Here is a 21,416-nt window from a genome sequence, read left to right as displayed (position 1 = left end):
TGGCAGTGCCAATGGCAGTTGGTCAGTTCAAAGTTCTATTGTCATCATAAGGCATCATTTTTAGCCTTTCCATCCCAACGCTGCAAAAAAAAACAGCACGTCCATTACTGCTATCCTGAGGAACACAGTCTCAATTACTAGGAAGTCAACAGCACCTCCAACATGGAGGATTCCTCTACAGTACAAATTAAGATGCGGCCACATTTCCCTTTAAGGAGGAATTCCATAGGCAAAGTGCTGTAATTGCAGTAGGAATCAATGCAATTCGGGAATTTCGCTTGAAAATTTCCACAAGTGTATTTAATATTAGACTCAAGTTTGTTAAAATTTTAGCACACAAATGTGCCATGATGACCAATATAAATGTGCTTGTTTTGGATGCTTCATGCATTGCTGCGCTATTGAAAATGAACAATGGACCTAATTTTGCAGACGTTTTGCAAGCGTGACCGCGACTTTGTACTTCATGAATAGTTCACTCAAAAATCACTCTTCTGTCATCATTTACTCACTCTAATATGGAAGCCTGTCCCCACCACTGAATAAAAAATAGAAAAAAAAAAGTTATTGTGACATTTTTATCTTACAATTCTGACCATTGTGAGATATAAACTCACAATTATGATTTTTTTTCTCAGAATTGCGTAATATAAACTCAATTGTGAGCTATAAACTCTCAATTCTGACTTTTTCTCAGAATTGCACGATATAAACTCTCAATTCTGACTTTGTTCTCAGAATTGTGTGATATAAACTCAGTATTACGAGATATAAACTCACAATTTAGATATTTTTTTCTCAGAATTGCATAATAAACTCACAATTGCGAGATACAAACTCACAATTCTGACTTTTCTTTTAGGAATCGCATAATATAAACTCAGTTGTGAGTTATAAAGTAAGAACTGAGTGATATAATCTCACAGTTATGACTTTTCTTAGAATTGCGAGATAAAAACTCTCAATTGGTACAGATGGCAGTACCAATGGAAGTTGGTCAATTCAGTGTTCTATTTTCATCATAAAATGTCTTTTTCAGACTTCCCATGAAGTCAGTATTGCAAGATATAAACTCACAATTCTGACTTTGTTCTCAGAATTGTGTGATATAAACTCAATTGTGAGTTATAAAGTCAGAATTGAGAAATATGAACTCTCAATTCTGACTTTTTTCTCAGTATTGCGAGATATAAACTCACAATTCTGACTATTTTCTCAGAATTGTGTGATGTAAACTTGCAACTGCGAGTTATAAAGTCAGAAATGCAAGATATAAAGTTGACTTTTTTCTAAATTGCTACATGAACTCGTTGAGAGAAATAAGTCAGAATTGTGAGATAAGATCACAAGATAACTTGCGATTGCAAGTACAAAATTTCATTATAAAACCACAATTGTAAGATATAAAGTCGTAATGTCAGAATTATGACTTTATATCACGCAATTCTGAGAAAAAAGTCGGAATGTCTCTTTAATATCTCACAATTCTCACTTTATAACTTGCATTTGCGAGTTTATCTTTCATAATTGGGAGAAAAATGTCAGAATTAGGAGATGTGAAGTCGCAGTTGCAAGAAAAAAAGTCAGAATTGTGAAATAAAGAGTTGCAGTTACTGTTTTTCATTTTTATTCAGTAGCAGAAACAGGCTTCCATACCTTCATGCTGTTTTAAACCACCTATGACTGACTTTCTTCTGTGAAACACAAAACTTAATTTTTTTAGAGTATTCTGAAGATTTTTTTAACATAAAGATAGTAAATAAGGGCTGTCAAACTCCAAAAATGACAAGTCGCCAGTCTTTTAAAGCCAAATGATAGAATGACGTTTAAAGAAGAATGCAAGTAATATGGGTTCAAAGCAACATGAAGAAATAAATTAGGACAGATCTTTCAATTTAGGGTGAACAAATCCCATAATTTGTACTCATATTGTCCTACTAAGCCTTCAGATGGCCACAAACCGCATTGCATTGTTTCCCTGCTCCCCTATGAATCGAGGAGCGTGTGCCAGTGGCAGACCTGCTGTCCCTCTGACTCTTTCATCTGGGTCCAGTGCTCCTCTTGTTCCTCTGTGGTGCTGTTAAGGCCCAGAGCGACCCAACCCACCCGCTCTCTCCTTTTCATGCTGCTCTGTCGACTGTACACAGACACCTGCAGGGTGACCTCGGACAGCTGGAATAGTGCGACCTGGAAGACAAATGTCTCTTTGTAGGTTGGGTTGGGCTGGCCACGGCAGAAGGAGGTCTTACATTTGGACATCTCTTTCCCTTTGGAGTCCAGCATTGTAAGCTTCACGTAAGTGTCTGATGGAAAGGGAAGGGGAAAAGTGAGTTAGCACCACCTGGTGGTGATGTTGAGATCATGCACTAAGTTAAACACATGGGTAATATTCTGAAAGGAATAGTATCTTCTACATATTCAATACCATGCAATATATACTGTAAGGTCAAACACTTGGTATTATTCCATGACAAACATTACAGTAGCTATGCCATGACCTCACAATGTTTTTGTTAGAGCCCTTTGAAGCTGCACTGAAACTGCAGTTTGGACCTTCAACTTGTTTAGTTCTGAAAATTAACTTATCCTTTTAACCCCTTGGTTTGCTGACTTTGGGTTTATTGACATTAGAAGACATGGTGTTCATTTACTTTTGATCTATGTTCAAACTTTTAAAATGGATTCTAAAATGGATTCTTCCCACATATCTCTGCACATCTCACAAATACATTGCACATACATTTGACTGAACACACAACATCAATAAAATGCAAATGCAGTGGAGTAAACCAGGTAAAGTAGGTTTTGGGTGGTTTTGAACTTTCGACATGGCAATAAACTTACCTCTCATGATATACAGTTGCCCACTAATGAAGTGTTTTACACAACAAAACAGGCCAACTACAAGACAGGACACAGAAAAAAAGGAATATGACAGAAAACAGAGTTGACAGATAAAAAGAGAGCAGTTCAGTTACAAGCAGAACACAGAAAAAGGAAAAAAGCATTAAGACTGCACATGCATGCAGTAGGTTTGCTTTTGAGGTGGACTTATGGATTTCTTACTCGGCAGTTTATCGGTGGCAGAGTTTTTAAAATGGCTGCCCTTAATAACCTCGGCGGACAGTCTTCCTGTGGTGGAGTTGTAGAGGAGACCCAACAAAAGCTCTGGAGTGGAGGATTCACCAGTGGAGCGGTAAGATAGAGCTCCAGCACTACGAGAGACACTCACCACCGATCCACAACCCTAAATAATAGCGACATTAAAGGATTTCCATTATAAAATGGTTATACAGTTCTCACTCTGAAAATGGATCAGCTATGAAAAAAGTACACAAACACTGCTTACAGGAACAGATGTGCCAGGCTCTAGCGTAACAGGCAGAGCAAGCTTGCCCTGCAGATTGAGTTTGGTTAAGTAGAACACCTTCTCCCCCAGGACCTTCTCCTTCTTCATGCGCCGCACACTGTAGAGACGAAACCGAACTGCATAGTCCCCCAAGGCTTCCTTCTCCACACAAGAGAACCGAAATGTCTCTGTGAAGATGGGACAGGGTCCCTTCTGCACTCCTGTCTTGGCCCTCTGCTTCTTGGTTGGCAGCAGAACCAGGTGGACCTGCCAGGAAATGTTCCCTGTGCTCTTAAGGGTTGGAATATCTGTGGCAGCGGTCACTGTCACCGCAAGCCGTTGTTCGCTAGGGTCGTATTCGAATGCCACATCCAGTGTGCCGTATTTCCCCAGTGCCTCTGGTTCATATGTTTCTGGAAGGGGTGGGAGTAAACTATCCTGTTGGAGAAAGGGAAAGACGGGGCAGGTGGCATAGAGGAAATGGAGGGTTTAGAAATTGTAATCTATGGATGTGCATTTAAGAAAATGAACAGCTCAAAATTCTTGAGGGTGCCTGTGTTGGCCACGAGGTGGTACTATAAAGGCCATTAAAGGGTTAGTTCATCCTCTAAGACCTTCTTTAATCTTCAGAAGACAATTTGAGATATATTTTTGATGAAATCCAAGAGGTCTCTTACCCTTTCATTCCAAGGGTCCTTCCATGTTCAAGGCCCAGAAAAGTACCAAGATGATCGACAACGTATTTCATGAGACATCAGAGGTTTACCTGTAAGTTTATGAAGCTTTAGAGACAGTAGAGATGAATAAATAAAGACAATAATTTTGTCATCTTATTCTCGTAGCTTTGTAAAATTACAGTTGAACCACTGATGTCACAAAGACTACTTCGATCATCTTGATACTTTTCTGGGACTTCAATATGGTAGGACCCTTGATGTATATGGGAGGGTCAGAGACCTCTCGGATTTCATCAGAAATATCTTAAATTGTGTATTTTTTTTTATTTTTGGGTGAGCTTACTCTTTAAGGAGGTCATATCTTCTTCATCTTGACGTCATAGTTTACTTTTTATGACTTTTCCAATCTGCCCATTTAGTTTTGCATCACATTGTGACACTGAACTGTTAAGATCAAATACAAATGATCAGGAACCTTGTTAAGAATAACCATTGTTAGGAGCCTTTGGAAGGATATGCAGAGTTGTAGATGCTACACACATCCATTGTACTATTTTACTATAGTAAGATGACCATGGACAGCTTCAATACACTAATTTGTCATCATTGGTATGGCGACGATCATGTTTTGAAATGCTTTCATTTGACATCAGAAAGTTCTTAAAATTTGGAATGTGCTTTTTGCAGCTAAGTTCTGATTTCTGAGAGTTACTGTATATATTACTATGACATTTTTTCTCCAAAGATCAAGCAGTATGATTGCTCACGATATGACACCCACCAAAGCCTGGCTTTACGTATAGTACGAGAAATATATGTCAGCATTCAGGCTTTCAGTGTCTCCAACCACAGGCAAACTCAAATGCAAACTTACCAGATGTGGCCAGAATGAGCCAAACCCCAGCCTGAGAATCCTTGAACTGTCCTCCTTGCTCCTCATAATTAAAACCATCAGTGATATGACTCATTCATGACAATGAAATGAAATTTTAATAAACAACTGAAAATATAACTTCACAGTGGTCTAAAAAGAGGACACTAGTGAATGGGAATCCAAACAGACAGGAATGAAAACAAAAAACAACAAAGAGAAATGGTTTATCAGTTTGGCGTTGCATAAGCATTACTGTGGATGAACACACTTTGACTCAAAAGAAAACAAAATGGATTTAAAAAAAAATGCATGTCAAAAAATGTTTGTCTCAACATTAACTGTAGTGAACAGCTCTTTTGTAGACATAACAACACTGTGTGAGGATTTCGATAGTTTCATTGGTGAATCTGAAGGTGGGGCCATGATTCTCATAGAAGAACACACCGGAAACGCCGGGCCGAGTCGCTCACCTCCGGGCCCAAAACAGCTGTGCTGTCACTGGGTGCATCCTCCTCATAGCCCTTATTCAGGTAACTCTCTGTGTCCTCAGGGTCTTCACTGCCCTCGCTCACCTCACTTCCACTGCCCTCTGCTGAGTCACTGCGAGCCCTTGAGCCACCCTTGAGATCGTCTTTGTCCCGGTACGGTGGAGGCTGAAGTTCATTCAGGGAATTTGAACCTTTTTTCCTTTTAACTGGATAGTGAGACAAAAATGCAAAAAAGTTTACATCCTGATTACAGCACAATTAAGAATGTTTCATCAGTCAGACGGTGCACAATATTTACCCTGCTCAGCTGAGGCCTCACTGCTGCACTCCTCGTTCTCAGCATCCCTGTTTCTCCACCCACTTCTCTGCTGATGAGAGGACGAGTCCTTTTGTCTTTTTGTGTCTTGTGTTTCGTCCTCACTCTCATCCGATCCTTTCTCTGGACAATCGCCGTCTAAGAATAAATTGAGATCTACAAGTTCAGAATCTAAAAATGGACTAAAAATATCCTACTGTAAACCTTTTGCAGATCAGTGGTATGAAAAAGGAAAATGAGTCATTATTCATTTTCCTGCTCTCTGCTCTCTCTCTCTCAAACCCATGCGCTGGTATTTTAAGACAAATATTTTGTCTTTACACAGATTTCATAGCTACCGACTTCAGAAAGGAAATAAATAACACAATATAAATTCATCATAATTCATAACCTAGTTTTATGTGCAGAAGAGAATCTTCAGATTCACACCAGATGCTTGCAACTACCCTGCATTTGCATCCAGTATTCAAAAATTCCTACTTTTGGACTATACAGCATGGTGGTTCCAAGAGAATCAATTTCCCCTTCGGGCCATTTTCCTGGTTGCACTGGTAGCAGTACCTCTGAAGTGGCCATCAGAGACGTCTTTATTCCTGGCATTTACTAACATCAACAACCGATGAATGGACACTGTCATTGGAGCTGTTTCTGTTGTGTGTCATTGGTTTTGTGATAAAGGAGATGGAATGTAAACATTTAACATGAAAATCTGACTAAGTTTCCTAGACAACTTGCAGTGTTAGATATCATAGAGGCTGAGAAAAGAACAACATTGCAGACAACAGGTAGCCAAATGCTGTTATTATCACTGTTTTCCATGTTCATGGAGTAAATATTTTTCCATGGCTTTTAAAAATGCCGGGTAGCCGGTGTTTCGTTTTCCTTTTCGCCAATCAGCGTACACTTCCATCACTAGTACTTCCTACAGAACTGTTTTAGACCCTACTCTGAAGTAGGAGCTACTTAAATTTCCCCAAACAGAGTTCATAGATCTACATACATTCCTAGTTCCTGTGGTACCAACACGCCAAAAAGAGTGAACTTTCTCCAATAGTTATAGTATAGTATAGCATACTTGGTCTTGTAGTACCCCAACTCTGCACTCTTTGTCTCCCTAATCAAACACACCTGAATCAGTTCATTAGATCAGTGGTTCTCAATCTTGGTCCTGGGGGTCCACTGCTCTGCACATTTTGCATGTCTCCCTTATTTAACACACCTGTTGAGATCATCAGCTCGTTAGGAGAGAGATACATAAACTGAACTAACAAGCTGATGATTTCAATCAGGTTTGTTATATAAGGGAGATATGCAAAATGTGCAGAGCAGGGGTCTCCCAGGACAAGGATTGAGAACCACTGCATTAGATCATTAGTAGAGATCCTAAGACCTGAAATGTGTGTGCCAGATAAGACATCCAGAATGTGTACTTTTGGGGATACTCTGGGACGAGGGTTGGGAACCATAAGGGGCTTTCGCACCGGAGGAACCTTTTCATAGCTCCTAGAACTATTGGCGGAAGTACCCACTATTTGGCGTGTTAGCACCACAGGAACTCGAATGTATTTAGTTCCAGGAACTCCATTTAGTGGTCAGTAAATTAGCTTCAACTTCAGAACAAGGTCTAAAATAGTTCTAAAGGAACTACCGGTGTCGTAAGTGTACGCTGATTGGTCAGACGCATACGAAACACCGGGTACACTTCAGAGTTCCTGCTGCCAGTGAGAATGCAACCAGGAAAATGGTCTGTGGAAGTAATTGGTTCTCTTGGCTGATTCCTAGAACTTTGTGTTTACATTCCATCTCCATTATCACAAAACCCACAACCCACAACAAAAACAGCTCAGCATCCTCCATTCATGACTTTTGACGCCTATAAATGCAGAGAATTAAGACTTTCAGCCTCTTCAGACTTCCTGCTGATGGTGCAAATTCAACCAGGAAAACAGCCTGAGGGATTAATTGGTTCTCTAGGACAGTGGTTCTCAATCCTGGTCCTGGGGGACCCCTGCTCTGCACATTTTGCATGTATCCCTTATATAACACACCTGATTGAGATTATCACCTCATTAAGAGAGAGATCCATGAACTGAACTAACGAGCTGATGATCTCAATCGGGTGTGTTAAATAAGGGAGACATACAAATTGTGCAGAGCAGGGGTCCCCCAGGACCAGGATTGAGAACCACTGCTCTAGGAAGCACCATGTTGGCTAGTTCCTAGAACAGGAGTTCTCAACTCTGGCCCTCGAGGTCCATTTTCCTGCAGAGTTTAGCTCCAATCCTAATCAAACACACCTGAACAAGCTAATCAAGCTCTTCATCATAACTAGAAAGTTACAGGCAGTTGAGTTTGATCAAGGTTGAAGGTAAACTCTGCAGGAAAGTGGACCTCGAGGGCCAGAGTTGAAAACCTCTGTCCTAGAACTACGTGGTGCGAAAGCCCGTATAGAGGACACTAGCCGGCCACCTTGGTCACATAACAATTTTCCTAATTGTTCTTCCATCATGATGGCCCTGGTCAGGAGTAAGACAGCAAAAATTACAAAGAGAAAGGTTCATTTGTGTGTGTCCTTGGTTGACACCTAGTGTGGAATCAAGGAAGTGATGAAAAGCCAAAGAGAAGGAAAGATATAGAACCATCTCTTCAGAAGAGCACAACACAGCAAGTCCAGCATACAGTCTCACCTTTACCACCTTTGTCTTTTCTTTTGCCTGTATCATCTTCCTCATCACTATTGTGCTCTCCATTCTTTTCATGCTTTGATACTGATGTATCAGTATCACCAGACATTTCCTGAGAGTCCTGCTGTTTTTCACTATTACCTATGTGCATTCCATTAGCATTTTCATTGTGCTTGTCACCTTCACTATTGTGTTTCCCAGATGAGGAGGCGTTCTCTTCCTGAGTAACAGACTCTGTCTCTTTTGATGCTTGGTCACTGTTCTCTTTCTGGTTGTTTGAGGTCGGAGAGGAGCTTTGTGGTTGGTTTGGGTCCTTCCTTTTACGATACCAACCTTTAGAGGGGGCGTAACACCACTCCCACTCCTCCTCCTCCGCTTTTCTTGCTTCCTCTTGTCTTTCTTTCTCCCTCTGGATTTCCTCTTCATCTATTTCAACAGTCCACAAAGAGTTCTTTTTCGATTTCCGGTTCCTACGTCCTTCCCCTTCTCCACTGTCTGCATTTTCCGTCTCTTGACGGTTCAGCTTACTGTTCCTCCTGTCCTTTTGGACTTCATCAGAAGAACCTTCAGCCTCGTCTTTCCTGGATTTTTCATCCTCTTCGGTCTGTACTTTGTTGATGATTGTATTGACCTGCTCCGTTAGTTGGTCACTGACAGTGTAGGTGACATCGCTCACTGCAGTGGACAAATCGTCCACGGCAGTTGAGACTGTGTTTGAGACAGTGTCCAGGAGGGAACTGACAGAAGGGAGGCTCTGTTGGAAGCTCTTAAAAAACGCCATTCCGTTGTGCCTTTGGTGTGTCTGCTGACCACAAATTCTGTTGAAGAGTCAGCTTGTACATTAATCTTTATGATCTTTCACCAGTAGCATTTTGTGTGCAAGCATGTCGTATTTAAGGAACGAGGATAACATACAACTCTTAGTGAGCTAACTTGACATCTACTGCCTAAAGCCTAAAAGTCCAAACCTGGTTTAGCTCTCAAATCAGAATTGGTAATATTTTAAATGCTGCACTTTCTTGTCATTTTTTTCTACATACAATTTTAAATGGATCTTAAAAATGTTAAAAAGACTGCTCACTAGGAATTGACACAGCTATATACAACAAACTCTTTAAAGTATTTACCTTGCAAACCTTTGGTAAAACCTTCAAAACGTGGCAGATCGCTGCTTGGGCTCTCTACTGACAGCTTGCTGCTGAGGTAAACAAAAAACAGAGCGATCACGGCCATGAAGACAGCAATGGAGGACAGGAAACCTAGCAGTTCAGGAGATACTAAAGGAAAAAGAGAAACAGAGAAAGAGAAAGCACAGGGTTGGAGGATAAAAGCTGAGAAAGTAAAGGGCAAGAGTCGAGAATTTGATCTACCTAGATAACAGACAAGCATTGTAGATGGTGATGGATGCTATCATGATTTCCTCCAGTAATGACAGGGCGGCAAAGCTTGGTATTATGTCCTTAAAGGAAAGTTTTTATATTAATATGGCACAGTTCACACTGGCATTACTCTATCACTTGCAAAATTTTATTAATATGGACAGATAACTACTTTTAGACAACTTTCAGATAGTTTGACGCCCTTCATATACTGCATAACATCATTGAAAGCAAGTTAACTACTATTAAACCTCTACAACCACAACTCAGCAAGAAAACAAAGTCTACATTTATCACTCTTACATGTTAAACGTATAGACCAAAATAATGTCAGACCAAAAAGTTATGACCACTATCGAAGATTCAGACTATTAACTTTATACCATAATAAGCTCATGTATCTAGGTATTAGATAAGACTTAGATAAGATTTGAATAGAAACCATCAAAGAACCTTCTACTTACAGCAGAAACACGAGAGTAAAGCACAGACTTTCTCTGCTTCTTCAACAGACCATGAAATATACATTTGGTCACAGTTTATTTAAACCTAACTACTTTACGATCAGGAAAAAAAAACAACTGTAAAAGCACTCAACACTCCAGCGAATATTACCAAAATCTCCAGGTAACAGGAGTCCTTTGATATCTCTTAAATCCAGCAATCTCTTAATTGAGTCGGTTTGTAGACAACAATACCTTTATATCTCCTCTGCCAATGTCTGTTATTCCTCATAGATCTTTAAAGCCATGATATTTCAAAGGTTTGACTTCCATCTCTAGCAGTGAGTGAATCTATAGCACCTGTCTTCAATCTATCTCTCCCAATGCTGAATAATTCACTAGTCTAAGGTAACTGGATGCCCCTTCACACTTTGTGCACACAATACCACTGGACCTTCCATTGGATCCTACCCTACATTAACCTGAAACAGGATTGACTAGTATGTAAGTGGCAAACACATGTCCACATGCTAATTGGACCATAGACGGACAAGCATATCATAAGGCTAACAGACTTTTATTACATAAAAATACATAAAACATTACAAAACGTCATTGGAAGAGACACTGAAATTACTTCAGACACGTCCACTAATTAGTGCTCACTTGAACCACGACTAAGTTTAGACTCTAAAGCACTAAATACTGTACATGTAAAGATCATTTTTACCACAGAAACACTTAACAGTACTTTTCAGATCTGTGAGTTACTACCCCATAAAGTGATAATGCAAGAAAAAAGCAAATTTGCCAATCCAAATGAACTCAAATCCCATAAGGCAAAGCCGTTACGCTTAATTTTTGACATTTCACCCTTATCTTTCACTGCTGCTTACTGTTATGTAACAAAATCGTCCCCTTTGCTCTGTGGCTGTGATCGACGTAGACAAAGACATGCTTATTTAAATATCAGCCACTAAGTAGTAGAAATTGTGTTGTTTACACATAGGTCTTCCTGCTCATAGTAACACAATCCTTTGTCGTGAATTAATAATGACGCTTGTTTTTGTCCACCAAACTCGATAGGTCATTCATAATTGATAGAAGTGTGGGACATGGGAGGTGAGGGGGTACAAAAATATTTGATCTGTTAAAAAATATCAAGCACTAATGCAATAAATACTCAGGAGCAATAGCTGCATGTTATCATGGAAGATGAAGATGCTCTCACCTCTTCTTGCGCAGATGAGTTCATGAACACCACAGCTCCGCCCCCCACCTGAGAACAGGAAACAGCTTTTTTTTTTTTTAAGAAAGCGCTTGCAATCAAGAAAGTGCCTACTGACTCTCTTTGATGTCAGAGCTATTGTGTCACTGACTAGACAATTCATATTCTACATGCACACTACAGGGACACAGCTCAAAATAAGTAGCTGTTAAAATGTTGCCGGTGACATTCAGATTAATGACGATGCGTGTATATCTCTCTTACACACACACACACACACACACACACTTTTAGTCAGAGCTTTCTTGAGAGGAGCATCGTTTTGTACAAAGTGTGCTGGTTCGCTGAGCACTATATCTTTCTGGCTCAAGCTCTTTCATTTTTTTCCCATTAATATTGTCACAAACCATTCCTAAAGCAATAGTTCACCCAGAAATGAATCACTGAATAAAATGAATAAATAAATAAAATACAAATAAAATTGTGATTATTTACTCATCCTCATGTTGTGACTCATCTGTATGACTTTGTTATTTCTTTGGAAGCATTTTGAAGAGTCTTTTATTTGCAATTAAAATGGATGGTGACTTAACACTGCAGGTATACCGGAATTGTCAGTGAATCATTCAGATCAAAATCACTGTTCTGTTCCTCACAGAGTCACTATTGTATCAATCCAAAGTCAAGTTGAATACTTTGATACTTTTACAATAATTACTGAGGCCTGGCATAGTGTTGTCAAGCGATTAATCGCGAACATTTTTGTTTGCATAATATACGTGTGTCTACTGTGTGTATTTATTCTGTATAAATTAATGTATACATGTATTTGCATGTATAAATTTTTATTTATGTAATTAATATAAATTTATTTAGTATATAAACAAAATATTTTTCTTAAATATATACATGTATGTGTGTGTGTGTGTGTGTGTGTGTGTGTGTGTGTGTGTGAGTGTGTGTATTTATATATGCATAATACATGCGCGTGCACACACACACACACACACACACACACACACACACACACACACACACATATTGTGTAAACAAAAACTTTTACTTTGGATGTGATTAATCACAATTAATTGTTTGACAGCATTAAAAAAAGGGATCACTGGTCTGTTCCTTACGTAATCACTATTGTATCAATCCAAAGTCATGTGGACTACTTTAATGATACTTTTACAATAATTACTGAGGCCTGGCATAGTGCTGTCAAGCGATTACATAATATATGCGTGTCTACTGTGTTTATTTATTATGTATAAATTAGGGCCGGGACTTTAACGCGTTAATTTAGATTAATTAATTACACAAAAATAACGCGTTAAATTTTTTTAACGCATTTTAATCGCACTAAGTTTTGCACCGCGGAACGTTTCTCACTAGATGAGATTCGGTGGACCGATTATACTGGAGCACAAACTAGCGTTCAGACAAGCCAAAGAATTTATACCAAAGAAGCTGCGTCCGTCCTAAATAGTATTGAATGTCCCAAATCGTAGTATGTTTAAAAAGTATTCCAAAGATTCCCGGATGGTCTACTACTTAACGATCAATGCACACTCTTAACTGCTAATATTGCCCGCAACACACTGCGCCGTGAACGAGGATTCGATTAGAACTACAAACACGCATAAAAAGTGTTAAAAAACTACAAACATGGAGGATATACGCAACCAACGGACAGGTAGAGAAAGGGGTTTGAGTGATAAATAATCAGTGTGTAACCTGATAAAAACTATTTTTTTAAATGTTATCCGCGTTATATTCCATGTGCAGCAACATTTATAATGATAGGTTTGGTCATTAACGTTTAAATGCATAATTAAGCAAACACAAGAGCAGAGTTCTCGGAATGAAAGACTCGTTAAAGAACGTGCCTCTTGCTACCCTACCCAGGTGAAAAAAAAATATACTTAAATGCAATTAAAATACACTTAAATACCCGCAAATACATTTTTAGTACATTGTTTTTTTTTGTGTTAAATAAAAGTTTGATGGTTATACACTATAAATTTACTAATTAAAAGTATGTTTATACTTCAGTAGGACTTTAGTACACTTGACAAAAGTATACTAAATACCAGTAATACTTAAATAATTTTTTAGTGTACTACAATAAAGTACACTACAGAAAAAACATCCAAAAGAGTTTTATTAGTGTGTTTTTCAAAAGTGTGCTTTAAATGCTTTAAACATTAGTTGATTTTCAGTACACTGTTTACATACTAATCTTGAGTTTAAAATAAGTTAATATATAAAAAATCTATTAGTAATGTATTGTAGTAGAAGTACATTTTCCCAAAACTTGTACTTAAGTACACTTAATATGAATGCATTATTATCACTAACACTTAAATTGATTTTGAGTGTGGTAATTTTAAGTTTACATTAAATTGATTTTATTAAAAATCTATTAGTAATGTACTGTAGTAGAAGTACATTTTCTCAAAAGTTGTACTTAAGTACACTTAATATGAATGCATTATTATCACTAACACTTAAATTGATTTTGAGTGTGGTAATTTTAAGTTTACATTAAATTGATTTTATTAAAAATCTATTAGTAATGTACTGTAGTAGAAGTACATTTTCCCAAAAGTTGTACTTAAGTACACTTAATATGAATGCATTATTAGCACTAACACTTAAATTGATTTTGAGTGTGGTAATTTTAAGTTTACATTAAATTTATTTTATTAAAAATCTATTAGTAATGTATTGTTGTAGAAGTACATTTTCCCAAAAGTTGTACTTAAGTACACTTAATATGAATGCATTATTAGCACTAACACTTAAACTGATTTTGAGTGTGGTAATTCTCCCAGGTTAAAAAAAAGTGCACTAAAATACACTTTATTTAAGTATACTTAGTACACTTTTCAGTAATGTACTAAAAGTGCTCTATTTTCGCACACTAATTTTGTACTTATTGTACTAAAAAATAGTATTAAGTATATGTTAAGATAAACTTAATACCATCTAAGTGTACTCAACTGTGCTATTTTGAGACACCATGAAATTGAACTAAAATGTGCTTTTAACATACTATATCTGTATTTAAAAAAATATATTTAGTTACAACTAGAAGTACACTTGAACCCTGCTTTTGAACATTTATAAATATATTTATGACTAATTTAAAGTATAGCAATAATATATTAAAAGAATATACAAAGTGTGAAAAAAGTGTGCTAAAATACAATTTAAGTACACTTAGTGCACTTCCCTAATGTACTTAAAGTGCTCTATTTTCGGCCACTAATTTTGTACTCTATATACTAAAAGTTATTCTTAAGTATATGTTAAGATAAACTTAAAATCATCTAAGTGTACTCAACTATTGAAAACTGCTATTTTGAGACACCATGAAGTGAACTAAAATGTGCTTTTAACATACTATCTCAGCATTTCGAAAAAATTTATTTTGTTACCACTTCTAATAGGATTGAAACATATTTCATAAACCTTTAAATATACTAATTATACATAAAAAATAAACTTACTGATTATTTAAAATACATGAATAATATATAACAAATGTATACAAAGCGTATTTATAATGTATTGCCCAGATATTTTTATTACAAAAAAATACACTTGTTGATTATTTAAAATACATGAATAATATATAATAAATGTATACAAAGCATATTTATAATGTATTGCCCACATATGTTTAATAATAAAAAATACACTTCTTAATTATTTAAAATACATAAATATATAACAAATGTATGCAAGGCGTATTTATAATGTATTTCCCACATATTTTTATTACAAAAAAAAATACACTTGTTGATTATTTAAAATACATGAATAATATATAATAAATGTATACAAAGCATATTTATAATGTATTGCCCACATATGTTTAATAATAAAAAATACACTTCTTAATTATTTAAAATACATGAATAATATATGATAAATGTATACAAAGTGTATGTCACGCCCTTGGACTGGTTGTCTTGGTTTTTCCCAGTGTTTCCCCCATTGGACTGTCTGTTTGGTTTCTCCCATGCCCTTTTTTGGTCTTCCTGCTCATTAGTGTGATCCCCTCCACCTGTTGTTGTAATTATCTCCCCTTTATAAGTTTGTTTGATTTCCTTGTTTCTTTGTCCGGCTACAAGCGTTACACCTATGTTCCTTCGTTGTGTGCGCGTCTTCTCCCGCCATTCCTGTCTATTGTTACTCTGCCTGAGGATTTATTGAAGACTTTTTATTGAAGACGTTATTTTTTGCTTTCCTACACGTTTCGTGACAACGTATTTATAATGTATTGCCCATACATTTTTATTCATTATAATACACTTATTAATTAATTAAAATATATCAATTATATATAATAAATTTATTCAAAGCGTAATTATAATGTCTTGCCCACATATTTGTATTAATAAAAAATACATTATAAATACGCTATGTATACATTTATTATATATTATTCATGTATTTTAAATAATCATCAAGTGTATTTTTTATTAATAAAAATATTTGGGCAATACATTATAAATACGCTTTGTATACATTTGTCATATATTATTCATGTATTTTAAATAATCAACAAATGTATTTCTTATTAATGAATATATGTGGCCAATACATTATAAATACGCTTTGTATACATTTTTTATATATTATTCATGTATTTTAAATAATTAATAAGTGTATTTTTTATTAATAAAAAACATGTGGGCAATACATTATAAATACGCCTTGTATACATTTGTTATATATTATTATTGTATTTTAAATAATCAGTAAGTTTATTTTTTATGTATAATTAGTATATTTAAAGGTTTATGAAATATGTTTCAAATGTATTATAAGTGGTAACAAAATACATTTTTGGAAATGCTGAGATAGTATGTTAAAAGCACGTTTTAGTTCATCTTCATGGTGTCTCAAAATAGCACAGTTGAGTACACTTAGATGGTATTAAGTTTATCTTAACATATACTTAATACTATTTTTTAGTACAATAAGTACAAAATTAGTGTGCGAAAATAGAGCACTTTAAGTACATTAGGGAAGTGCACTAAGTGTACTTAAATTGTATTTTAGCACACTTTTTTCCCACTTTGTATATTCTTTTAATATATTATTGTTATACTTTAAATTAGTCATAAATATATTTATAAATGTTTAAAAGTAGGGTTCAAGTGTATTTCTAGTTGTAACTAAATATATATTTTTAAATACAGATATAGTATGTTAAAAGCACATTTTAGTTCAATTTCAGGGTGTCTCAAAATAGCACAGTTGAGTACACTTAGATGGTATTAAGTTTATCTTAACATATACTTAATACTATCTTTTAGTACATTAAGTACAAAATTAGTGTGCGAAAATAGAGCACTTTTAGTACATTACTGAAAAGTGTACTAAGTATACTTAAATAAAGTGCATTTTAGTGCACTTTTTTTTTACCTGGGTATGCTTGCTACACTTAATGGCAATATTGCACTGGTCTGTTGGACTTGGTTGAACAAAAATAAACAATATTTTGTTGCTTAAGCTTATGTATTCAGTCATTATTCAATGGTATACTAAAAATCCATGTAAAAATCTTAATTCTCACTGTTCTCAGGTCAAATATTTACATGCGATTAAAATGCGATTAATTTCGATTAATTAATTACAAAGCCTCTAATTAATTAGATTAAATTTTTTAATCGAGTCCCGGCCCTAGTATAAATTAATGTATACATGTATTTGCATATTTATTTTTTATTTATATAATTAATATAAATATATTTAGTATATAAACCAAATATTTTTCTTAAATATATACATGTATACACACACACATTATGTAAACAAAAACTTTTACTTTGGATGTGATTAATCACAATTAATTGTTTGACAGCATTAAAAAAAGGGATCACTGGTCTGTTCCTTACGTAATCACTATTGTATCAATACAAAGTCATGTGGACTACTTTAATGATACTTTTACAATAATTACTGAGGCCTGGCATAGTGCTGACAAGTGATTAATCGCGATTAATCGCATACAAAATAAACATTTTTGTTTACATAATATATGTGTGTCTACTGTGTTTATGTATAAATTAATGTATACATGTATTTGCATGTATATATTTTTATTTATATAATTAATATAAATATATTTAGTAAATAAAAAATATTTTTCTTAAATATATACATGTATACACACACACACACACACACACACACACACACACACACATGCTGGGTTTACATGTTTTATGGGGACATTCCATAGGCGTAATGGTTTTAATACTGTACAAACCATACTTTCTATCGCCCTACACCTAAACCTAGCCCTCACAGGAGATTGTGCACACTTTTACTTCCTCAAAAAAACTTGTTGTGCATGATTTATAAGCCTGTTTCCTCATGGGGACCTGAGAAATGTCCCCACAAGGTCAAAATCTACTGGTATTCCTATCCTTGTGGGGACATTTGGTCCCCACAACGTGATGAATACAAGGTACACACACACACACACACACACACACACACACACACACACACACACACACACACACACACATTATGTAAACAAAAACTTTTACTTTGAATGTGATTAATCACAATTAATTGTTTGACAGCATTAAAAAAGGGACAAAAACATACATAAAACATAAATAATACTAAAATCACTAGTCTGTTCTTTACGTAATCACTATTGTATCAATCCAAAGTCATGTGGACTACTTTAATGATACTTTTACAATAATTGCTGAGGCCTGGCATAGTGCTGTCAAGCGATTAATCGCGATTAATCACATCCAAAATATATATTTTTGGTTTACATAATATATGTGTGTCTACTGTGTATATTTATTATGTATATATAAATACACACACAGACAGTGTATATTTTGATATATTTATATTCATATAATTGATATTATATTTTATAAATATATTTAATATATAAACATAACATATTTTTCATAAATATATAGATGTGTGTTTTTTTTATATATGCATAATATATGTACACACACACACACACACACACACACACACAGACAGTGTATATTTTGATATATTTATATTCATATAATTGATATTATATTTTATAAATATATTTAATATATAAACATAACATATTTTTCATAAATATATAGATGTGTGTTTTTTTTATATATGCATAATATATGTACACACACACACACACACACACACATGCACGCACGCACGCACGCACGCACGCACACACGCACGCACGCACACACACACACACACACACACACACACACACACACACACACATGATGTAAACAAAAACCTTTACTTTGGATGTGATTAATCGCGATTAATCATTTCACAGCATTAAAAAATGACAAAAACATCTCAACATTTCTAAACTTAAATAATATATATATATAAAAAACACATAAATAATACTAAAACCACTGGTCTGTTTCTTACAGAATTACTATTGTGTTCAATCCGAAGTCATGGGGACTACTTTACTGATACTTTTACAATATTTACTGAGGCCTGACACTTGACATGTGCTGTCAAGTGATTAATTGCATTCAAAATTATTTTTGTTAACATGTCCAATATACTGTGTATATTTATTATGCATATATGAATACACACACATACAGTATATATTTTGAAAATATTTACATTTATATATTTTCATTCATATAATTAATATAAATATAACATTACATATTTTTATTAAATATATACATGTATGTGTATGTGCATGTGTATTTATATATGCATAATAAATATACACAGCACACACACATATATTACAAAAACAAAAACTTTTACTTTGAATGTTATTAATCGCGATTATATTAAAATCATAGCACATAAATAATACAAAAAAAAACTTTATTGATATTTTTACAATAATTACTGAGGCCTGGCATAATACTGTCAAGCGACTGATCGTGATTAATCGCCCCCAAAATAATTTTTGTTTACATAATATATGTCTACTGTGTATATTTATCATGTCTATGTGAATACACACACATACAGTATATATTTGGAAAATATTTACATGTATATATTTTCATTCATATAATTAATATAAATATTACGTAGTTTACTTTAATTTACTAATAATTTACTTTGAATGTAATTAAACGTGATTATATTAAAAACATAGCAAATAAATAATACAGAATCACTATTGTATCAATCCGAAGTCATGTGGACTATTTTAATGATACTTTTACCGTAATTACTGAGGTCTGACCATTAAGCTACTCCTCATCATGAACACCCTAAATACAAAAGGCATCATGGTATTGCCGTGTTTTGGACAGGATAGAACTGTAATCTTAAAATCAGAGTAGCATGTCAATCATGTTATCATTCAGTACCATGTTATTATTAACCATCTAATGTCAACATCCTTTTTAAAAGACACATTTTTCTTGCATACGCACACTCACTGTATCAGTGAGTAAGCCGTCTTGTAGTTTTTACTAATGCTACAACTTCATTGGACCACCTGCCGGGTCAAAGACATGAATAACAGATGGAGACCTTGCTCACATGCTGCTGTAAAAACACCGACCATTTCATAACGCGGCGACATAATATCAACAAACAAACAGGTCAAAACTTAAGCACACTATGAATTCAGGATTTCCCGTCTTCGCATATGCATTTGTACAATGACTATAGGTACCTAATTTAAAAAGCATTCCTGTGTTCTTGTATTTAGCTTTCAAGCAATACGCTTACATTACTCTATATGGCTGTGTCCGCATTGCATTGGTGCAGTAGCACATAACCAGCTATTTCCACGTCAAAATGCATTATAAAATACACTTCAAAATAAAACCGCTTACGTTTAACATTCCTAATCGTCTAGGGCAAAAAGTACGTTCACAGCGATCCTGTTATATGGTGTTACCTAGAAAGATCACTGTGTACTCTACCCACGCTGGTCAGTGATGATACTCACCCTCAAACGCCATGATGCTGTGAATGGGACGTGATAAGGGGTGGTGTGGAGAGAAAGTGTTTCCATGCTGTGAGAGGGAGGAGAGATAGCCTACTGGGGCAGTGATGCATGCTGCAGCACGCCTGACACAAACATACTCTGTGAAAGTGACAACGTGTAGTTGTAACCTTAAGAAACTGCTTCTACATGTTCTTGACTCTTAAAAAATGACTCGCGTTAGGAGGTAAGGTGGTTGATATCAGCTGCGGTTCCGAATGTCAGCACGGCTTAAATTCAGTCATATGCGGAAGGTGATGTGATTAAAAACATATGGAATTGATAACATTGGCTTAAATTATGTTTGCGCTACTTTTTATCCATTCAAAGTAAAAGTCACTTGTCAGAAGTGGGATTTGAACCCACGCCTCCATTCGGAGACCAGAAACCTCAACTACTGAGAAGGTTGAATCCTTGAGTCTGGCGCCTTAGACCGCTCGGCCATCCTGACAGCTGGTGTGAAGAGCTTGATGAGCAATCCTAATTCAAAGGAGTTTGACTGATGATACATTCTTTTGAGTTTTTACATGTTGACTAGCCACTCTAAAAAGCTACTATGAGACAGGATTTGAACCGACGCCTCCATTTAGACACCATTAAGCTATCTGAGAATGTTGAAACCTTCTGGCGCCTTTTGAGTGCGCGGAAATTCTGTTATAAACAGAGACAGACAGACACTTGATCATTCCGACCGCTACGATGAGTCAGTGTTTTTAACTCCGAATGAATCAATGTTTTTGAACAAATTGGTCATTTAAATGTTAAAGTAGCGCGTAAAGGAGTCATCTGTCGCCTCCTACTGGTGTAACTTGCAAAGAGGGCCTCTGAAATTCGACACCACTAAGAGCACAGAAAATTAGCCTGTTCCAAATGCTACACAGTCATCACTTGGCCACTTGGACAGAAAGTAAGTTTGCAAGACTGTCCCAGGTATAACAATTACCAAAGCATGTCCTTAACCCACACTAAATCTACACTACATTCTTACAAATAAA

The 21,416-nt window shown here is 35.5% G+C and overlaps 1 protein-coding gene and 1 non-coding gene across 4 annotated transcripts; both read right to left on the bottom strand.

Moving 5' to 3' along the window:
• Positions 1–1,974: 1,974 nt before the first annotated feature.
• On the bottom strand, positions 1,975–11,508 carry syt14b (synaptotagmin XIVb). 3 transcript variants are annotated; one of them, XM_073853004.1, is made up of 9 exons: positions 11,442–11,508; positions 9,516–9,586; positions 8,392–9,206; positions 5,687–5,842; positions 5,371–5,594; positions 3,350–3,787; positions 3,067–3,247; positions 2,845–2,901; positions 1,975–2,303 (listed from the first exon to the last, which is right to left on the bottom strand). In XM_073853004.1, exons 3-9 carry the CDS (start codon positions 9,167–9,169, stop codon positions 1,987–1,989), a joined length of 2,151 nt encoding a protein of 716 aa, XP_073709105.1. In that variant the 5' UTR covers positions 9,170–9,206; positions 9,516–9,586; positions 11,442–11,508; the 3' UTR covers positions 1,975–1,986. The 3 variants fall into 3 exon arrangements, with proteins under 3 accessions (XP_073709105.1, XP_073709106.1, XP_073709107.1); XM_073853005.1 differs by having other exon boundaries at positions 9,516–9,583; positions 11,442–11,483; XM_073853006.1 differs by lacking the exon at positions 2,845–2,901.
• A 9,254-nt stretch (positions 11,509–20,762) lies between these two features.
• Positions 20,763–20,872, bottom strand: trnal-caa (transfer RNA leucine (anticodon CAA)). Its single transcript has 2 exons — positions 20,835–20,872; positions 20,763–20,808 (listed from the first exon to the last, which is right to left on the bottom strand). It is a non-coding gene; the product is annotated as a tRNA-Leu (tRNA).
• Between the last annotated feature and the right edge of the window lie 544 nt (positions 20,873–21,416).

The sequence above is a fragment of the Garra rufa genome, chromosome 13 (assembly GCF_049309525.1).
Source record: "Garra rufa chromosome 13, GarRuf1.0, whole genome shotgun sequence".
NCBI lineage: Eukaryota > Metazoa > Chordata > Actinopteri > Cypriniformes > Cyprinidae > Garra > Garra rufa.
Note: the sequence above shows the minus strand (reverse complement) of the source record. Positions and strands in the feature narration are given on the sequence as shown.